The sequence below is a fragment of the Rhinolophus sinicus genome, chromosome 17 (assembly GCF_057876585.1).
Source record: "Rhinolophus sinicus isolate RSI-liver-muscle chromosome 17, RSI-T2T, whole genome shotgun sequence".
Taxonomy (NCBI): domain Eukaryota; kingdom Metazoa; phylum Chordata; class Mammalia; order Chiroptera; family Rhinolophidae; genus Rhinolophus; species Rhinolophus sinicus.
Genome location: NC_142517.1, coordinates 63,778,552 through 63,799,011, shown reverse-complemented (window position 1 = coordinate 63,799,011; position 20,460 = coordinate 63,778,552). Strand labels below are relative to the sequence as shown.

General features: G+C 42.9%; 1 protein-coding gene across 4 annotated transcripts in view; it reads right to left on the bottom strand.

Annotated features, from left to right (window-relative positions):
* GPR156 (G protein-coupled receptor 156) overlaps positions 1-20,460 on the bottom strand; it is an 87,149-nt gene that overhangs the window by 8,176 nt on the left and 58,513 nt on the right. For 3 of the 4 annotated variants that reach the window (XM_074331469.2, XM_074331477.2, XM_074331459.2), the window contains 5 exons: positions 16,335-16,470; positions 15,974-16,084; positions 12,796-12,921; positions 11,717-11,812; positions 9,141-9,377 (listed from right to left, as the gene is read on the bottom strand). In XM_074331469.2, the coding sequence (XP_074187570.2) occupies positions 9,141-9,377; positions 11,717-11,812; positions 12,796-12,921; positions 15,974-16,084; positions 16,335-16,470 (706 nt within the window). The remainder of the gene's footprint in view (positions 1-9,140; positions 9,378-11,716; positions 11,813-12,795; positions 12,922-15,973; positions 16,085-16,334; positions 16,471-20,460) is intronic. The other variant, XM_074331479.2, reaches the window with a different exon arrangement.

Sequence of the window (20,460 nt, the reverse complement as noted above, 5' to 3'; positions counted from 1 at the left end):
TCCTGGGGAAAGTTTTTCAGGAGAAACCCGTTATGAGAAACCATCTGTGGGAGCTGGTTTGGAGTAACAGGATGGAACTGAACATAGAGCACTCACACATGGGGGCCTGTTCCTGCGTCGCTGTCTACCTGGTGAATGCGTGACGTGGATGCCAGGGGAGGCCAGAGCTCTGGAGGCTTCTCTTTTCCTCCTAGGAATCCTCATAACTAAATCACTGAGAGTCCCAGTGACGTACACTGGGTGCTCTGGCTCCTTAGCTCCAGAAATGATGCTGAGGGGTGTGTGAGGAGCCAGCCCCACAGGTATCCTGGGGCTTTTTGGCTCACTCATTAAACATATACTCACCCAAACGTGGTACATGTCACTTAAGAGTCTAAGTCTCTCCATCAATTTCAATACCACATTCTCACCCACGTCCTCTTGGGTTCTCTGTTGACTTAGTACGATAGCAAGAGAACCCTCATGCTATAGGGAGCCTGTGTGACCCCTGCTGGGTCAGGCCAGGAACCTCCCCCTCAGAGGCCCTTCTCGAAGGCCCCATCCCTAGGGTGCCATCAGCTTATCACCCTGCTGAGGAGTTAGTTACTAGAGCCTGGTACTGCAGGAGCATGCTGTGGTCTGGAGTGGATGGAGCAGACCGCCAGTGCTGTTCTCCTGGCACTGCCCCTAGCAGTGTCACAGGATCTCTGCTCCCTCTTGGGGTCTCCTCATTTGCTCAGCAGCACAGCTTTTCCTCTTTCTTCCCCATCACCCTCAGCCTGAGCCCTCTCTGCTGGGCTGCTGGAGGAACTGCCCACATTTGTGTAAGGGCTTCCGGTCTGTCTCACCCTAAGCTGGCCAGGTGAAGCCAGGGTGCCCCTTGAGTAAAGCTTACTCCGCCTTAATTCCCCATTTGTTAAGATCCTGGTCCTTAAGGCTTGACCCTTCAGGGTTTTAGAATATGGCAATAAATGACCCTCAGGTCACAATTTCAGGACCTCTCCATTATCCTTCTTTCAGAAGGACAGGCATATTCTCGTTTTCTTAGCCTCCGGGTTATGTGGGTGTGATAGGCTAAATAATGCCCCCCACCCCCCAAAAAAATGTTCCCCTCTTAATTCCTGGAACTTGTGAATATGTTACCTTACACGGCAAAAGGGATTTTACTTCAGTTAAGGATTTTGAGATGGGGAGATTATTCTAGATTATCCAAGTGGGCCCAATGTAATCATGAGTCTTTATAAGAGGGAGGCAGGAGGGTCAGAGTCAGAAAAAGAGATGTGATGATGGAAACAGGCCAGAAAAAGAGAGATTTGAAGATGCTACACGGCTGGCTCTGAAGATAGAGGAAGAAGCCATGAGTCAAAGAATGTAGGTGGCCTCTAGAAGCTGAGAAAGGCGTGGAAATGGATTCTCCCCTAGAGCCTCCAGAAAGAACACAGACTTACTGACACCTTGATTTTAGTCAAATAAGACCCATTTCAGATTTCTGAACTCCAGAACTATAAGATAATACACTGGTATTGTTTTAAGCCATGAAATTTGAGGTAATTTGTTACAGCAGCAATAGGAAACTAATACAGTGGGATTAAATCTCAAGTCTTTAACAGGATACACTAGGGCCTTGAGAAATTCATCTCACATGCCTTTCTTATCTCTTGTCACTCTCCCCTCGTTTCAATTTGTGCTTCAAAAAGTGCAAAGACTTGTGGTGCTCCAAACATACCTTGTTTTCTTTCACACCTCTGCCTCTGGTCATGGTGTTCCCACATGTGAAATGCCACTCACTGCCCTTCCCCGACCTGCTCAGTGAACTCTTACTCCTCCTTTATGAGTGGGCCCAAACACACCATTGTCTGAGAAGGTGTCACCGAGTTCCCAGACAGGCTGGGGCACCCCTCCCTCAGCATCGTGTAACGTGACTTCCTCAAACACTTAACACACGTATTATAATTCCTTTCATGTCTGCCCCAAACTAGACCTAGAGATGGGGCTGTGTGTTGAACTGCATGTTCCTAGCACTTAGTAAGTGGATGGATGAATACATGAAAAAAACGAAGGAACTTTAAAAAGCTCACCTATCTAGTAGGGGCACTGAGACATATACAGATAACTCCAATGCAGAGTAGAAAATCCTAGGTACTTACCTGGAGAAGCAGATGAAACACTTTGGGGGTTTAGAGGAGAAAATAATGTCCTACCTCAGGACCCACCTGCCTCTCAGGCGTGGAGGGAGGGAAGCGGGAGGTGTGTATGGGGATGGCTCACATTCAGGTCACAAAAGCAGAAGATGACCTCAGTGTTAGGCATAAGCACTCAGGCATTTCCGGAGGGCATCTATATAGAATGCTACTTGGTCCACTTGCTTCTTCATCTATTTCACTCAGCTCTCTAGCGCCACCTAGCTGCCCTTGAGGTATCTGCGCCTTTGTTTTCATAAACCCCTCCCACTACAATCCAGTCTGAAGATTCAGCTGCAAGAAGGAAGCCTCACCACCCTCTGCTCCCTCGTGTACCCATGATACTCAGATACTTTCCCAAAGTTGCTCAGCTGTCCGATTCTCCTGGGAATATACAGTGCAGATCTCACAGGGAGAATCTTCTACCAAAGTCCACTGGGCCAGAGGGGAAAATCAATTCAAGGGCACAGAAAAAAACAGACAAACCTTATATGTTACTTTATATGTTGGGAAAAATATTACTTCCTAAACCTAAAATACAATGAACTATAAAATATATATTTTTAAGTTTTAGGTCGTGGTCAGCTCAAGAGGAGAAAAAGCATGAGAGAGAAAACAGAAGAGGAAAGAAAGTAAGAAAAATAAAGCTCGACAGATAGGTTAAGAGGAAAAATGGAAGTCGGAGAAGGAAAGAAAAAGACCAGCACTGTCCATCCATCCAGTTCCTGTATCCCATAATAATTCCGCTTCCACTCTCACTTCAACAAATCAGGTGCCTGTTGCTTAGTTCAAACCTGGAAGTTTTGAAATTCATCCTGCATTTTTATGTCTGTGTATAGATGGGAGTGCACCTAGATATCACTACTGTCCTAGGTGCTGAGGATTCAAACACCAAGGAGAGTGGAAGTGTCGTGTCTGAGGCTTAGGATGCAAGAGGGGCAGAGGCAAGGGTTGAGAGAGGAGACAGAAGTAGGGCCATCTCATGGAGGTTGTGGATTCACTCAATTTTCAGATGGAGATCTAGTTTTAGATCCTCTATTAGTTCCTTGGTGATTACTTCTGCCCCAAATTATTTCGTTATCTTTCAGAGACTCCTATTAGCTCTAAATTGTATCCCTAGATCAGTTCTCTGTATTTTTTAAATGATTTTCTAATTTTTCCATTACATTTGACATACAATATTATATTAGTTTTAGGTGTACAATATAGTGATTAGACATCTATATAACTTACAAGGTGATCACCCTGATAAATCTCGTACCCATCTGACACCCTACATAGTTATTACAATATTATTGACTATATTTCCAATGCTGTACTTTACATCCCCATGACTATTTTGTAACTACCAATTTGTACTATTTAATCCCTTCACCTTTTTCATTCACCCCCCAAAACCCCTCCTCTCTGGCAACCACCAGTTTGCTCTCCGTATCAATGAGTTTGTTTCTATTTTGTTTGTTCATTTATCTTGTTCTTTAGATTCCACACGGAAGTGAAATCATATGGCATTTGTCTTTCTCTGCATGACTTACTTCACTCAGCGTATTACCCTCTAGGTCCATCCATATTGTTGCAGATGGCAAGATTTCATTCTTTTTTATGGCTGAGTAATACCCCACTGTATATATGTACCACTTACTCTTTATCCGTTCATCCATTGATGGACATCCAGATTGCCTCCATGTCTTGGCTATTGTAAATAATGTTGTAATGAACACATGGATACCCATGTTCCTTTGAAGTGGTGTTTTGTGTTTCTTTAGATAAATACTCAGAAGTAGGATTACTGGATCCTTCTTTGTCCCTTGTTAAAGCCTTTGTTTTAAAATTTATTTTGTCTGGTATAAGTATTGTTAATCCAGCTTTTTTCTGTTTTTCATTTCCATTTTCATGAAATGTCTTTTTCCATCCCTTTACTTTCAGTCGGTGTGTCTTTCAATCTGAAGTGATTCTCTTATAGGCAGCATATGTAAGGGTCTTATTTTCTTATCCATTCAGCCCTCCTATGTCTTTTGATTGGAGCATTTAGTCCATTTACATTTAAAGTAATGGTTGACAGATATGTAGTTATTGCCATTTTATTATTCATACTTTTTCTTTTTAAAGAAGTCCCTCTAATATTCCTTGTAATACTGGTTTGGTGGTGATGAACTCCTTTAGCTTTTCCTTGTCTGGGAAGCTCTTTATCTGTCCTTCAATTTTAAATGATAGCTTTGCTGGGTAGAGTAATCTTGGTTGTAGGTCCTTGCTTTTCATCACTCCGAATATTTCATGCCAATCTCTTGTGGCCTGCATAGTTTCTGTTGAGAAATCAGCTTATAGTCTTACAGTTCACTTGTAGGTAACAAACTGCTTTTCTTTTGCTGTTTTTAAGAATCTTTCCTTCTCTTTAACCTTTGGAATTTTAATTACCATGTGTCTTGGTGTTGGCCTCTTTAAGTTCATATTGTTTGGGACTCTGCACTTCCAGGGCTTGTATGTCTACTTCCTTCGCTAGGTTAGGGAAGTTTTCCATCATTATTTCTTAAGTAATTTCTTGCTCGCTCTCTCTTCTCTTGCTCTCTCTCTCTTCTCTTTCTGGTACCCCTATGATGTGAATGTATGATGCGAATGTTGGTATGCTTGATGTTGTCTCATAAGCCCTTTAAACTATGCTCATTTTTTTGGATTCTTTTTTTCTGTTTTGATTATGTGTTTTCTGCTACCTTATCTTCTAAATTGCTCCTTCAATATTCTGCTTCATCTAAGCTACTGTTGATTCTCTTTAAGGTATTCTTCATTTCAGTTATTGTATTCTTCATTTCTGAATGGTTCTTTTTTTTTTTTAATTGGGGAATATTGGGGAACAGTGTTTCTCCAGGGCCCATAAGCTCCAAGTCGTTGTCCTTCAATCTAGTTGTGGAGGGTGCAGCTCAGCTCCAAGTCCAGTTTCTGTTTTCAATCTTTAGTTGCAGGGGGCACAGCTCACCATCCCATGTGGGAATTGAACCGGCAACCTTGTTGTTGAGAGCTCGTTCTCTAACCAACTGAACCATCCGACCACCCCTCTGGAAGCTCAGCGGCAGCTCGTTGTCTTCAATCTAGTTGTGGAGGACGCAGCTCAGTGGCCCATGTGGGAATAGAACCAGCAACCCTGTTGTTCAGAGCTTGCGCCCTAACCAACTGAGCCATCCGGCTGCCCAAGAGTGGTTCTTTTTTATGTTTTCTACCTCTATTTTTGTTTCCTATCTCTTTGTTGAAGTCTCACTGAGATCATTTAGCATCCTTATAACAAGTGTTTGAACTCTGCATCTGGTTTGCAGAGTTCAAACACTTGTTATAAGGATGCTAAATGATCTCAGTGGTCATTGTCTCCAACTTGTTTAGTTCTTTTTCTGGGGCTTTGTTCTGTTTTTTCATTTGGGACATGTTTCTTTGTATCCCCATTTTGTGTGCCTTCCTGTGTTTCTATGTATTAGGTAGGGCTGCTGTGTCTCCTAGTCTTAGTAGAGTGGTCTTATATAGTAGGTGTCCTGTGGGGCCTAGTGGCCCCTGCTCACCTGAGCCAGGTCTTCCATGTGTGTCCCTTGTGTGGGTTGTGTGTGCCCTCCTGTTGTAGTTGAGCCTAGGTTGCTGTTTGCACATCAGTTGGAGGGACTGACCCTTGGGCTGATTGTAAGGACTGGCTGTGATTACAGTGGAGGAAGTGTCGTGCAGGGGCTGACCCTACAAAGCAGGATTTGCTTTATCAGGGCTCTGATGCCTGTCCAGTCTGCCCTTTGGGTATGTCATCCAAGGAAGCTGGCTGGTATTCTGACTCAGTCTGAAGCCTGCCACTGGGTGTGCCAGCCCCGGGCCTCCTGGGAAGGGCCCAGCTGTAGGCCAAGTTCAGCAATAGCTTGTGTCCTGCCTGGGGCCACCTGGAAGGAGCCACAAAGTAACCTGCAGATGGCCACCACCCACACTGGGTTTGGAGGTGACTGGAATAAGCTAAGCTGTGAACCGAGCCTGGTTCCCACTAGTGAAAGGTTTGGGTATGCTTAGGAAGAGGTATGGGGCATGCCAAGGCCAGATGGTGCTTGTTTGAGGTTTGCGAACCTTAGAGAAATTTTAGGGAAGTCTATCTTGGCTTGACCATTTGTACCGGAAAGTCACTGAAAGTGGCTTAGGTGGGCCCACAAGTTGGGTGGGGCAGGAGCTCAAGTAATCACCAGGGCAGGACAAATGATGTCAACCAGGTTGATGGAGACTCAGATATTGTGCCCACCTAAATCTGCATGCTGGGAGGAGGGGGTGCTCAACAAAGGAACAATGCCTTCAGTCACCACTTCTGTCTGGAAGAAAGCTGCCCCTTTAGCCCTTGCCCTGAAGCCAAACAACTTAGTTCCTCCCCATATATACCTGAAGCCTTTCCAGCTACTGCCCCAGTGCTGGAGTTCAGAACAAGTGAGTCTGTCAGCAAGTAAGTCAGTGCATGGGCCCTTTAAGAGGAATTCCTGGGCCTCCAGCAGCCCTCTATCTCACTCAGCTACAATCTATGCTGGTTTTCACAGCTAGAAGTTGTGGGGACTTCTCTTCCTGGCACTGGAACCCTTGGCTAGGGAGCCTGATGTGAGGCTGAGACCCCTCACTCCTCAGGAGAGACCTCCACAGCTGAGATATCCCTCCTGATTTATAACTGCCACATGCGAGTGTGGGACCAGCCTGTCTGGGATCTACACCCCTCCTACCAGTCTTGATGTGGCTTCTTCTGTATATCCTTAGTTGTAGGACTTCTGTTCAGCTGGACTTCAGGCAATTCTCAATGATGGTTGCTCTGTAGTTTAGTTGTAATTTTGATGTGGTTGTGATAGGAGGCAAGCACAATGTTTACTTATTCTGCCATCTTGACTGGAAATTTCATATTTTCTTATCTAGTCTCTCACTTTTTAATCTGTCTCCTTGTGTTCTGTTTCCTTAAATTAATTAACTAATTCAATATTTTGCCATGTCCAATTGCTTATTCAATGCTTTTACTGGGGTTTTAAATTTAACACAATATTTTCATCCTTATTTAATATTTCATGATCTAAGATTATGTTCTCAAGATGGTTTGCTTTAGTTGAAGAGAGGCAATATCCTTTGAATCCTATTGACAAAACAAATCCGATGTCTTCTAAAAACTCTTTATTTTACTTCAGAGGAAGGCAACTTCCCCAAACCTTCAGAAATCTGTGGTCCTCTTCTTATGAACTGCATAATCTCTTCATAGGTCCTTTCCCCCTGAATTTATAGTTTTACATGGGAAGAGGTAGTTTCTTGGTACAGTAAATACATTCTCTTGGCTTTTCCTTTATCATCACAAGATGGCTGCCATAGCTCCAGGCATCACAAATATTCAAGGTAAAAAGATGGCAGAAGTGATGCCAGCCACGCTCATAGCTCTTTCAAGAAAGCAAAAGCTTTTCCAGAAACCTGCCAAAAAACCTTAAGTGTTCAAAACTGTGTCACGTGAGAATCCCTAGCTATAAGAGAGGCTGGGAAAGCAAGTGGTTTAGCTCTTTCAGCCTATATAGTGGAGGTGAGCAAAGAAGAAAGAGTTTGGCAATGGGTGGACGGGTTACCATTCAACAATGTTGCTGTAGGGTTTAAAGGGTGGGCTTCCCAAAAGGTCCGTCCACACTCCGCATTCCCCATCTCCCAAAGAGGAAGAGCCCTTGCTTTTCATAGTCCTTTTCTGTTACATTCCAGACAAATAAGACTCAGCTCTCAATGGCTTCCTTCAATCCACTTCTTACAATATTAAGATTCAGGTTGCACATATCTGTTAACATACTGAAAAACACTGAATTGTACATTTTAAATGGGTAAATTGTATGGTATGTGAATTATATTTCAATAAATCTGTTAAAATTTTTAAAAAGATTCAGCAAAAATTCCTCTCGTTTCTCACATAGAGGCAATACCCATCCTTGGTTTTTAGTGTTGCTGTTACAGATTTTTCCATATTTGTTGATTCTTTTGATTATTTTAATGAGAATTTATGAAAGGGAAAAAGAGTAAAGGGTCTATGCCTGTGCCACACCATCATATCCCAAAGTACATTCTTCACTTTTATAAATACACTATAACCCTTCATCAGCCAATGCTTTATTAGTTAGTGTCCTCATGGAGAAGTCATTCACAGTCAATTAGAAGCTGCAGTGAGAAGCAGGATGGAGTCTTGAGGACGTAGTGGGATGAGGAAAACTTGGGGTTAGAAAAAGAGGACTAGAAGGGAAACAGGAAAAGTACCTAATGCCAAGTTCATTAACTCAGATGTGTGTGGCTCAGTGGTACCCTCAGGTATATCATGAATAATTTCACATCACTTTCCTTTCAGAGCCTATGAATTCCTTCACCTTTCCCTCCAATTCTCTTTTTTCCTCTTTGCTGTCTGGACACTTCTGCTTCTATCTGCCTCCCTCATTTGACTTTCCCCCCTTAATCCCCATAATATAAAACACATTTTAATTTCTCCATATTGTAAAAAGAAGAGGAATGCTCTAGATTTTCCTCTAATAAAAAAGAAAAAACATTTATAATCGCATAAAATTCCAAATGAGTTTTTCCCTGTAAATCTGCAATCACAAATGGGAAGAAAGAAAGGTTCCTCACTCCCAGTCTAGTGAAAGAATGACATTATTAAGAAGAAGAAGGGATTGGGGAAGAGTGAAGCAGAGTGGAGGGTGCGTGGAAAAGCCCGTTTGCAAGGCAGCTCTGCTAGGAGTGGAAACAGGCTGCCGCTATGGCTCAGCCACTCTGGCCTGTCCTCTTGCTGACCGGGAGCTGAGTTATCTTCATTCAGAAAAGCGAGGAGGGAAGAACAGAGGGAGCCAGCTCACTAAGACCCCACCTTCCTTCTGACCCTCCAATAAATAGTACCCAAAAGTCTTAATAGAAAGCACAGTTTATCATGCCCAGCAAAGCCTCTGGAGTGACTAGGAGGGCTGGCCTTGCCAAACTCTCCTGAGAGCATACCTGGGGAATGAAGATGAAGCAGTTGATTGTGGTTGTGCAAACAAAGATTCCTCCAGATGTGAGGCCAAAGACCAGGTTGGGCCAGGAGTGCAAGTATCTGGTGACCACGAAAAGAAGCCCAGCAGCCAGCACCACAAGATTGACGCCAACCATGATGGTTAAAGATTGATTCACAGGAGGAGAGCTGACATGGTCGGTCAGGCCAGCCAGGTAGGCACCATACAGCAGCAGTAGGCCCTGGAGGCAGAGGGGAGAACCAGAGACTCAGGGATGTGGAATAACAGGCTCGGGGTCAAAGAGCAAGAGGGTTGGAACCAATGTCCTTGTTTGTAAAAAAAGGATAATAATATCTACCTTACAGGGTTGCTATGAGCACCGAGGAGGTGCTGACTAAATGCTACCTTTCTCTCTTGCACTGAGAATTCGTTTATCAGAGGCCAGCAAGTCAGCCATCAGACAGGAGTCTGCCAGGACAAGGCACAGGGCAGGATGGTGCAGGTGGGTAGGAACTCTACAGAAAAGGCTGCGGGCACTAGCAGGGTAGTGGGTACATCGTGCTGCTGGGGCTGAGGGCTGCCACGTCCATGGTGTGGTTTTGCGCTGCATGGCCCTGAGGGCCATGTGGAAGCTGAAACAGCCCTGTGGTCTGCTTGTCGAGTCATGTGCCTTAGGAGGGGCAGTGTCCCGAGGAACGGGCTCTTTTTTCTAATTTTCCTAAAGGCACCATCTGCTTGCCGAGCCTTGCACCAGCAAGATTGCATCTGCCTCGAAGGGGTGCCTTTTTCTGATTTACACAAAGGATCTCTATAGGCTAGCAGTGGCTCTGTGCCAGTGGGTGTTTATGGGAGATGGAAAATGGAAACAGGGGAGAACAAAGGTAGGCTGGAACCTAGACTAGACGGTGTGGCAGGCACAGGCAGCAAGGCTCCACCTATACCCCTCACCTTCTTTATGATACTCTCTGCCCCCACCACTGGGAACCCAGGGCCCTATTCTTTCCTCTTTCCCATGAATATAAACTTGCTCTCAGATTTCTCATTTGTACTAAGGAGAAAATGACTCACAGCACCTTTAACTGCTGTCTTTCTTGGAAAGAGCTGCATTTAAACTGAAATCAAAACTTTAATCAACAATACAGAATATATAGATTCAACACATATCCCCCTGACTACATGCAGTGTCATGCTAGGTGGAGGGCAGGAAACGATGCTACAAAGAGAAAGAAGTCATGGTCCTGCCTTTTCAAGGAGCTCAGTCTGGTAGGGAGATGTAAGGCAAGCATACAAATGTTCGTGTTTTATAGCACAGAATGTGAAGACGCCATGGGGGGTGAGGTGGGGTGGGAGCTACGCGGATTCAGAGGGAGAACTAATAATGAAAGTAAGGTCAGTTATCAGCAGGGCATCTGCCAGGGATCCTGAAATCCCACAACGTGACCAACTCGACCTGCAGGGACGGCCCTAAAGATGATTTTGGGAAAGCCTGGTTGTGCCTACAGTGAAGGAGTCAGTGTGGCAGAAATGCCTTCTGGGTGCCCCCAATGCCCACTGTCCCAAATAAGGCCTGAGGACCAAACGTGGCCACCCTGATATCATCAATGACTAGAAGATAAACACACCAGGAGCCCAGTGGGGCCTGACTTTTGGGTAACTGATGCCATCAGGTGGCATTTGGCAGAGTTGGATTAGTAATTTAATCAAATGTGAATGCAATGCTTATCATTTTGAAATGTTCAAATCTGATTCTATTAAAATGTTTTAATTCCATTAAAATTCTTGCCAAAAGGAAATGAGGCCTCTATCCATCCATGACTTGTGTTTGAGTGAATCATATATACTTGGATGTCATTCGCTTTCACTGCTTATAAGTATGGAGTAGGGGCAGTTGACAGGTTCAGGTTGGGGGCTCCTGAACTTAATGCCCTGTTCATTGAAACAGGCCTGCCCTGTGCTCCCCAGAGCCAGGTTTTCTGTCCTTCCAAGCTGAAAACCAGCTAATAGGTAGTTGGTTCTAAGGACCTCCCTTAGTGCACTGTATAGGTATCCTGTACCTCTGGAAATAATATCTTACTTTTGTCTCTAACAGAGACAAATGAGTCTAATGATGGGAGATTCAGGGCAGTATGGGACACACTTTGAGGAAGCCGGAATCACTCAAAGGACACCATGGATGTTGTCACTAGTCTTAGGGCCAACTCTGCTTCCAACCACAGTGAGAAAGGTAGGTGGGTGAATGACAAAAGGATACCTTGATCCAAATCTTCCTTGTAGGGAGCTGGGGAGAAAACTGGTATTGCCAAATCAATGTTAAAAACCAGATCAAGAAATGGGAGAAACAGTAGGTGAATTCCACATGATATGGGGAGGACAAAATGAAGAAGTTCAAAGAGTTGAAAAAGTGACCCGCCCCCCAAAAAAGTAGAGAAATAATAAGGGTCATGACTTTGAGATTGATGTGTCAACAGTGGTCTCCCCTGCTTCCATGAGTCTTTGCAGAAATCACCTCATTAATTCCCTCTTGATATCCGTTTTGTTGGTGACAGACCAGCTGTATCCCCAAGAGGTGTGGTTACCAACCTTGCATCCCACAACAAGAGCAATCCAGACATCGGAGTACCGGGAAGCACAGAAGTGCGTGCTGGTCAGTGAGCAGGACACGTCTCTCCCTGTCACCTAAGAGGGACAGAGAGTCCGGGCTGAGGGCGCCCACAATGACCAGGAACACACAGCAGATCCCTGTGAACATCCTGGCGCATGTAATTACCCCCTTAGAATAGAAAAGCTGTAATATTTAGGTGACTTCGTTGGAATCTTAATGAATGACTATTAATTGGAGGAATAGACAATAAAGTTGGCTGACATGTGGACGCTTGGTGGCAGCATGGCTTACCCCCCGTTATGTGCTTTGCTACCACAATGATTCAAATTACTGCCTCAGCAAAATGACAAATTATAATATTTCACATCATATTCTTGCTATTTGTTAACAGTTGAAACCTTAAATATTAACTGTGCAATGTCAAGACTCCACTGTCTTCGCCAGCTCAGTGTGAGGCTGGAGACATATAATTCCTATCCATTGAACACTATGTACCGGGCACAGTCGAGTTCTTTACCTGCATCGCTTCACTTATTTTTCACCAGAGCCCTAAGAAAAAGGTAGTATTATCATCCCCATTTTACCTATGAGGAAATAGAGACTTAGAGAGGTTAAATGACTTTCCCAAGGTCACATGGGTAGAACGTGGTAGAGCTGGGATTTGAAGCCGGGGTGACTAACTCCAAAGGCCACCTCAAAATTCTACCTTTACCTCTCAACAATTAAGGGAAGGCAACTTCCTGTAGCTACAAGTTCTCATTATTGATACTATGGAAGCAGAGGCCCATTCCAGCATGCAGTCATCTCGGTGGCAGCCTCTGGAAGACAGCTGGGGCCGGAGGCGCAGTGGGAGTGGTCGCATACCTTGCAGACAAGGGGCAAGGCATTCATGGCAGCCACAGCTCCTGACCTGCCCTCCTCTTTGGACCATCTATCTTCTTGTTGGGAGGATGACCCCACAGCGCAAGTAACTAGGAGAATGACCTCCATGTACCCTCAAAGCCCGCCCCCCACCCCAGCTCAGGAATTAAATTCTCCAGGAATTTGGAATCCTCACCGTCATACTGACACTGAGAATCTGGAGGCACTGGATGGGATCAGTCAGCACCCACGTCGTGAGCAGGATCACGTCAGCTATAACCAGGGCTGCCACCAACCCTAGGAGTTGCAGGTCTTTGATTATCTGCAAAAGAGTCAAGGTCATAATTTTCCTTAGCTCACTGGCTCTTTGACAAAGGGGCTAGAGTGTCCTTTGTGTTCTGACTACAGGCTCCAGGGTTAGCCCTCACCCAAAGCTTCAAATCCAATCATTAAAGGTGAAACAGATACTAAATATTTACAAGGAGTTCTTTCTCATTTTTTCTTTTGATTATGGTACGAATTGCCTTTATTGATTGCAACCAGAAGTAAAACAGAAGGAAATACAACAGCTCCAGCTCTTGAGGTGGCTTCATAGACCCTGGCACCACCCTCCAAAAGGTACAAGGATTTCTATGTCCCTATCCTCATTATCACCATTAAATATTTCCATTTGTTTATCTTTTCCATATCCTACCTTTTTCCACAGAAGATTCAAAGGTCTTACAAAATAAATACTCTATTGTTTCTAGATACGTTTATATGAGCACATAGACAGATATGGAAGCTTTCACATAAAACTATTAACCATTAACCTGAAGGGTGGGATTGAGAGCTGAGGGTGGTGGACGAGCATTACTATATATACTGATAGGAATCACTTGACCTAATACAAAGAAGATGTGTTACTTTCGTGACTACAAAAATAAAACTAAGAAAATATATATCCTGCAACAGGATAAAGAATGAAAAATACTAAGGAAAAGAGAAGATAAAGAGAATTACGATGACGGTTCAGGTCAGGAGAGTATATAATATTCATGAATTGGGATAGAAATGTGGATCTGAGTTTTTGTCAACCAGTGAAAAGAAGGAAGTACAACCAGTTACATGATTCATGGTGCTTGTAAGATAAAGATAAATTGGTTGCTTAATCAAACTGCTCAAACCCAGTGATAAAAAGTAAATCTTTAAAGCAATCAGCAAAAAGGATACATTATGTATAGAGAAACAAAGATAAGGAAGACATCAGATTTCTCATCAGATACAGGGCCAGGTGAAAATACAGTGGAGAAAAATCTTCAAAGTACTGAAAGGAAAAAAAGAAAACCTCAACCTAGGATTCTACATCCAGCAAAAAATATCTTTTGAAAACCAAGGTGGAATATAGACTTTTTCAGATAAACAAAAGCTGAAAAATTCAAGGCTAGCACGCCCACATGAGAATGTTAGATATCTTTCAAGCAAAAGGAAAATAATATCAAATTAATACCTATACAAGGAGATTAAGAGCTCTGGAAGTGTTAACTTTATAGGAAAATATGTGATTTATTTTTATATTTTTAAATGTCTTTAAAAGATAACTAATTTTTAAACAAAAATAATTGTGCGGGGTTTATACCATATAAAAGTAAAAAGAATAACACAAAGATTGAGAAGGGAAGAAAAAGAAGGATACTATTTTAAAGTACTTATACTAGGTGAATACCAATTATACACAAACTCTTCCAGAAATTGAAGAGGAGGGAATACTTCCCAATTCATTCTATAAGGCAGGTATTACCCTGATACCAAAGCCAGAAGAAGATTTTACAAGAAAAGAGAATTACAGAGCAATATTCTTCATGAACATTAATACACAAATTATAAACAAAATAAATTCAACAATATAAGAGGATAATACATCATGACCAAGTGGAGTCTGTCTCAGGAACTCAAGGTTGGTTTGAGATCCTAAAATCACTTAATATAATCCAACATATGAACAAACTGAAAAAGAAAAACCATAGGATCAATTCAATAGACACAGAAAAAGTATTTTATAAAATACAACATCAATTCTTTATACAAACTCTCAGCAAAATAGGAATAGAAGGGAACTTCCCTAACTAAATAAAGGAAATCTACAATGAAATTATGGGTAACATCATACTTAGTTTAAAAGACCGAATGCTTCATAAGATCAAGAACAACTCGAGCATGTCTACTCTCAGCATTTCTACCAAACATCTGTACTGTTGTTTCCATTATACAAGAGATGGGACAGGATCTGTCTTTACTTACAGATGTTATGATAATTCATGTAGAAAATCTGATGGAATCTACAAAAAAGCTACTAGAATTAATAAATAGCTTAGCAGAGTTGCAGCAAACAAGATCAGCATACAAAAATCAATCGTGTTTCTATGTACTAGCAACAAAAATTGAAAGTGAAATAGAAAACAATAACATGTGCAGTAGCATAAAAATATAAAATACTTAGGAATAAATCTAATAACAGATGTGAAGGACTTCCACTGAAAACTACAAAAAAAATTGCTGAGAGAAATGAAAGAAGATCTAAAAAATGGATGAACTTCTTGTCCTTTAGGCAATCTTTTTCATATGTATGTGAGTACAACGGAGCTTTTGATAAATATTCACCACGATTCAACAAAATTCTTTAAAAAACAAAAACCACCATTCCAGAGATGTAAACTCCAACTGAGATATATTGGGTCTGGGCAGGGCCCAGAGACAAAGAGTTTGATGATAAGCTTTGAAGTTTGGGCAGCTGTACCAGGGAACGTGATAAAATGGGGGAATGTGGTTAGGATGACAGCTGATATCAGGGACATGTAGGTGATCTGCTGCCACATAGCTTCTAGGGTTGATTCTCTATGCTGAATGGGTGTCCTCTTCCTTGCTCACTGCTCCAGGCCCATCATCCTTCTAATGCCGAGAGTGGCCTTCTACATGGAAAAGAATTGGGCTCCAGTGAGGAAAATAACTACTTATCTGCCAGAGTTTCTTTGTACTCAGTCTCCCTCCTTCCACTGTCAGTTCACAGCTGTGCTAAGCAACAGTCTCTCTGGGCATCTTGCTTTCTCATGCTGGTGCCACCTATGGGTCCGCTCACATACCCGGAGCAGTACCAGGACCTGAGGTACATATGAAGCAGAAGCTATGTTCAAAGGCCTATCTCCCAATAGCACTGACACACATCTTTCCAGTCGTGGGGGCTCATGAGGCCACATGACTCCAAGGTTTGAAATGAGGAGCAGGAACTTCTGTCGTAAAAGGGCCAGACCAGTAATCTGGCACAAGCTTCTCCAGTTTTTCATCAAGAGTGAAGCTGCTGTCTGCAGTTGAGCAATGTGTATTTGCTGCCTACTCACCACTCTCTTGTCCGGGACCCTCTGCGTAAACACCTTGTAGAGTCGCCAGCTCTTCCCCAGAATGGGTCCAAACACGAGAGAGGTCCCGATGCACAGCATAGACAGTCTTACCTACAGGTGGAAAGGGACAGAAACAACAGGCATGAGAGGAACCTTTGTTCTTCTCCACACATTCTGACCTGCAAAGCCTCAGTCCACAGAGGGTGTGGGGCAGAAAGTGGACCCCATGGACTGAGAGTTTCAGGGATCACCTCTGAAAGTACCCACAGCGAGGATAACCACCACCCGCAGAAGCCACTGATTAAAACAATTTTCAAACGTTGGCATTACATTCGAAACAAAAATGTAAGACTTCACCTACCTGAATGAGAGTTTCCATTGAGCCTCCCACTGAAGCATCTCGATCTTGAATCCCAAAGAGGTAAGCGCTACTATAAGTCAGACAACTGCCCAGTAAGGTCACAATGTTCAGATTAGGACTGGACATCTTCACAATCCTAGAGGAGTCGGGAAGAAACACACGTACAGTGGACAGAGCTTCCCCACCAGCACTGCAGCCTCAGAGGGAAGGGCCACTGGGAAGAAACCACCTATCGCCCCATAGAATATTATGATTTATTTAAATTTATTTTCAAAAAGAACTGAATTCTGGCACGTCTTGCTTGTATAACTCCAAGTCTTTTAAAATGAGGCCAGCTTCTAAACACAGATGGTATCAAAGAATTGTTAGTTTTCCATGAAGTTTATGGTTGCTAAGAGACTGCTGTATGCAGCCTAGTGAATAAATAAGTAGCAGGTAGATACCTAAAGAGATACAGTTTGGAGCCCTTGGAAATGAGCTGTAGAGTAAACCCGTTTGGAAAAAGGTTTGGGATTTTTTTTTTCCCCACACGTTATTTGCTTTATTTGAGACATAAATTGTTTTCCTGTCTCTATTTGACCAAGAGAGAAAGAGGAAGCAGGTATTAAAAGCAGGAAATCTGGGAAGGGTCTTTTCTTGAGGAGTTTTAAATAAGGTTACAGAACAATTCAAAGATTAGAGGGAGGTATGGACAGTCAGGGTCTCAGACAAACTCTAGGCGGCGCCAACAGAGGCTCAGGACAAGGTAGAAATGTGTGAATTGGTCAAATTTAGGATAAAACCAGGCTTAAGCTTTGTTGTTATTATGGATAACAATAAGAAGTAAAAGTCACTGGTAACAATTAAGAAGGAATGCAATCGTATTTAAGAGTTTTAATCCAAATAGTGTATTTTACATAAATGCAGTATTTACACTGAGTCATATGATAATTACACTTAGTTATATATTTATTTTGAATAATATCAGAGGAGGAAAGCATTGTTAGCTATGTACCTGGATTACCTGGCTGACCACCTTAAAGTGCAGAGCTAGGGAAAAACCGTCTGCTTGGTGCAGCCTATTTTCATAGCAGGCAAAGCATCTAGGAGGCATTAAAAACTTTGCCAGTGCTGGATTTGCAAGCATCATAACTATCATTGGCCCAGCTTGATGACTGCATGGCTGGCAGCATAACTGCACCCATACACATGAGAACACCAAACCACTGCCCCAGGACTCAGGCTCCAAGCATGGTCAACACAGGCCAAAGAGTCCAGCTGAGATTTCCCTTGTCTTGGAGCAAAAATACTTCCTTTCATTTTCCCCTCTAAAAGTGAAAACAACTTTCATGTATTCCCCTTATAAAATGGGGATACTAATACCCCTGACCCTCAGAGCTGTGAGGATTCAATGAGGCAGTATAGCCAAGCGTGGCACAGGACCTGCCACAGAGTAAGCATGTTTGCCAACAGCAGCTGATGACATTGTTAATCTCACCAGCTCCCAGACTTTAGAAACCTAGGAATTAGCTTTCCTTCCCCTGTTTCTTTATCACCCATACCCAATCAACTGCCAACTTCTTTCATTTGTTCTTTCAAAATCTCTCTTGAGTTGTCCCTCACTCTCCATTCCTGCTACCACATTTATCCAAGACAGTCACATTAGGAGCAATGATACTGGAGTCAGGTGTGAAAAATGGGAATCCTGGCTCTGCCACTCACAGCTGTGTGACTCTGGGCAAGTCTTTTAACTATCCTAGACTCCTGTTTCCTCATGTGTGAACTGAAGATAGTAGCTTTCATATCCACCCCAGAGGTTACTGCAAAGACCAAATGAGGTGTGTGCCTAAACTCTTTGAAAACTCTAAGGTGATGCTAAAACATTAATTTTTGGAGTTTTAGTGTAATACCCATTTTCCCCTGTCCTAAGACAACCTGTACATTACTGTCAGACTTATTTTCTTAAAATACCACCTTCATCACTTAGCAAGAGAGCTACATGTGTAAAGAACATTTTCCTACTGTTTACCTTAAGTCTCCTGTATTCAAATTTAAGATCTAGTTCTATCCTCCTCAGTCACCACGTCTTCAAATTGTGGACTTCTGGAGAGTAATCTTCCCTAGTTTCTTTGTCTCCTTCCATAAGAATGGGGATATGTGGTGAATGTTGACTACTGACATGAGAGCAACGCTAAGCAGCAGCTTCACAAAGCATGTGTTATGAGGAATACGCTTGAGAGACCAGTGCTGCCCTGATTCAGAAAGGAGCACACCGTTGACCTGGGACTGGCCACTTGGTGCAGTCAGAAGGTTGGGCAGAGGTACTGCCAATGACTGGACTCCTGCAAGACCAATAACAGGCCACTTTCCCCCATGGCCACTCACAAGCTCCTGGGCATGAGCCATAAGTATCTGATGGTGACCTACTCACCAAGCAACAGCCCCTGTTTCACAGCCACACATTTGTGTTGTCTAGATCACTGATGGGTAGGTTTCTTTCTTCATTCTTCTCTGGACCCATTTTATTGGAACACCACTGTACAATCAGCTCTCCTTTCATATAATCCAGTACTGGCAGGAAATCCTGATTTAGAATTCCTCCCTCTTCTAATTTAGTTAGGAGGAACTCAATTTAGTTATCTCTGACAAAATATATACTACATAGTCTTCACATCTCAGAAGTTGATGCAAATTCATTTTTCAAACAGACATGTTATGGACTCATATATGTATATTTCCTAGAAAAGCAATTTTACTGAAAACTTGCCTCAGAAAAAAAATGAATGGAAAATGATTTACCTATTTTGTTATGCCAAGTGAACACCTGTGAAGTCACTGAAAGTGAATCACATCCAGTTCAGCTGGATAATTATGCATGTCTGGGGAATATCTGCTACTTTGATAGGAATCCAACCTCTGTCATTTATATTTTTCTATTGAACTAAAAGATGAAACTTACATATGCTGAGTTTTAATCAACCACAAATACATAATTTCCACAAAGCAAGAAGATTTAAATACTATATACTTAATTATAAAGAGCCAGTCATATCTAGATTACTTGTGCTGCATTTATGAAGAGAGAAAAGCTTGGAATAGGTTATTGACAGTCAAAAACAAGGAGGGATTTTTTAAAAAAGAGGATCATGGTCTGGCCCGGTGGCTCAGGCGGTTAGAGCTCCGTGCTCCTAACTCCGAAGGCTGCCGGTTCGATTCCCACATGGGCCAGTGGGCTCTCAACCACAAGGTTGCCAGTTCAATTCCTTGAGTCCCGTAAGGGATGGTGGGCAGTGCCCCCTGCAAGTGAGATTGAACGCGGCACCTTGATCTGAGCTGCCTCCCAAATGGCTCAGTTGGTTGGAGCGCGTCATCTCAACCACAAGGTTGCCAGTTCGACTCCCACAAGGGATGGTGGGCTGCACCCCCTGCAACTAGCAACGGCAACTGGACCTGGAGCTGAGCTGCGCCCTCCACAACTAAGACTGAAAGGACAACAACTTGACTTGGAAAGAAAAAAGGCCTGGAAGTACATACACACTGTTCCCCAATAAAGTCCTGTTCCCCTTCCCCAATTAAAAAAAAGAAATCTAAAAAAAAAAGAAAAAAGCATCACATGACTATTTCATTATCATTTTTTCTGCATTTATTGGTTGGCAATATAAGGCAAGTGCTTTCTTGATTTTTCTATTCTTAAGTAAGGTCTCAATACATATAGAGAAATATATCCATTTACATCTATAGAACCTATATTCTCATCTCAATAGTTTTTATTTTATTGTATTTTATTTGGGAAGGGGAACAGGACTTTATTGGGGAATAGTGTGTACTTCCAGGACTTTTTTTCAAAGTCAAGTTGTTGTCCTTTCAATCTTAGTTGTGGAGGGTGCAGCTCAGCTCCAGTTGCCGTTGCTAGTTGCAGGGGGCACAGCCCACCATCCCTTGTGGGATTCGAGGAATTGAACTGGCAACCTTGTGGTTGAGAGCCCACTGGCCCATGTGGGAATCGAACTGGCAGCCTTCGGAGTTAGGAGCATGGAGCTCTAACCGCCTGAGCCACCGGGCCTGCCCCTCAATAGTTTTTCATGAATTCAGATGCATATGTGACATCTACCAGTTCACAAATATGATGTTTTAAAAATCTTTATCA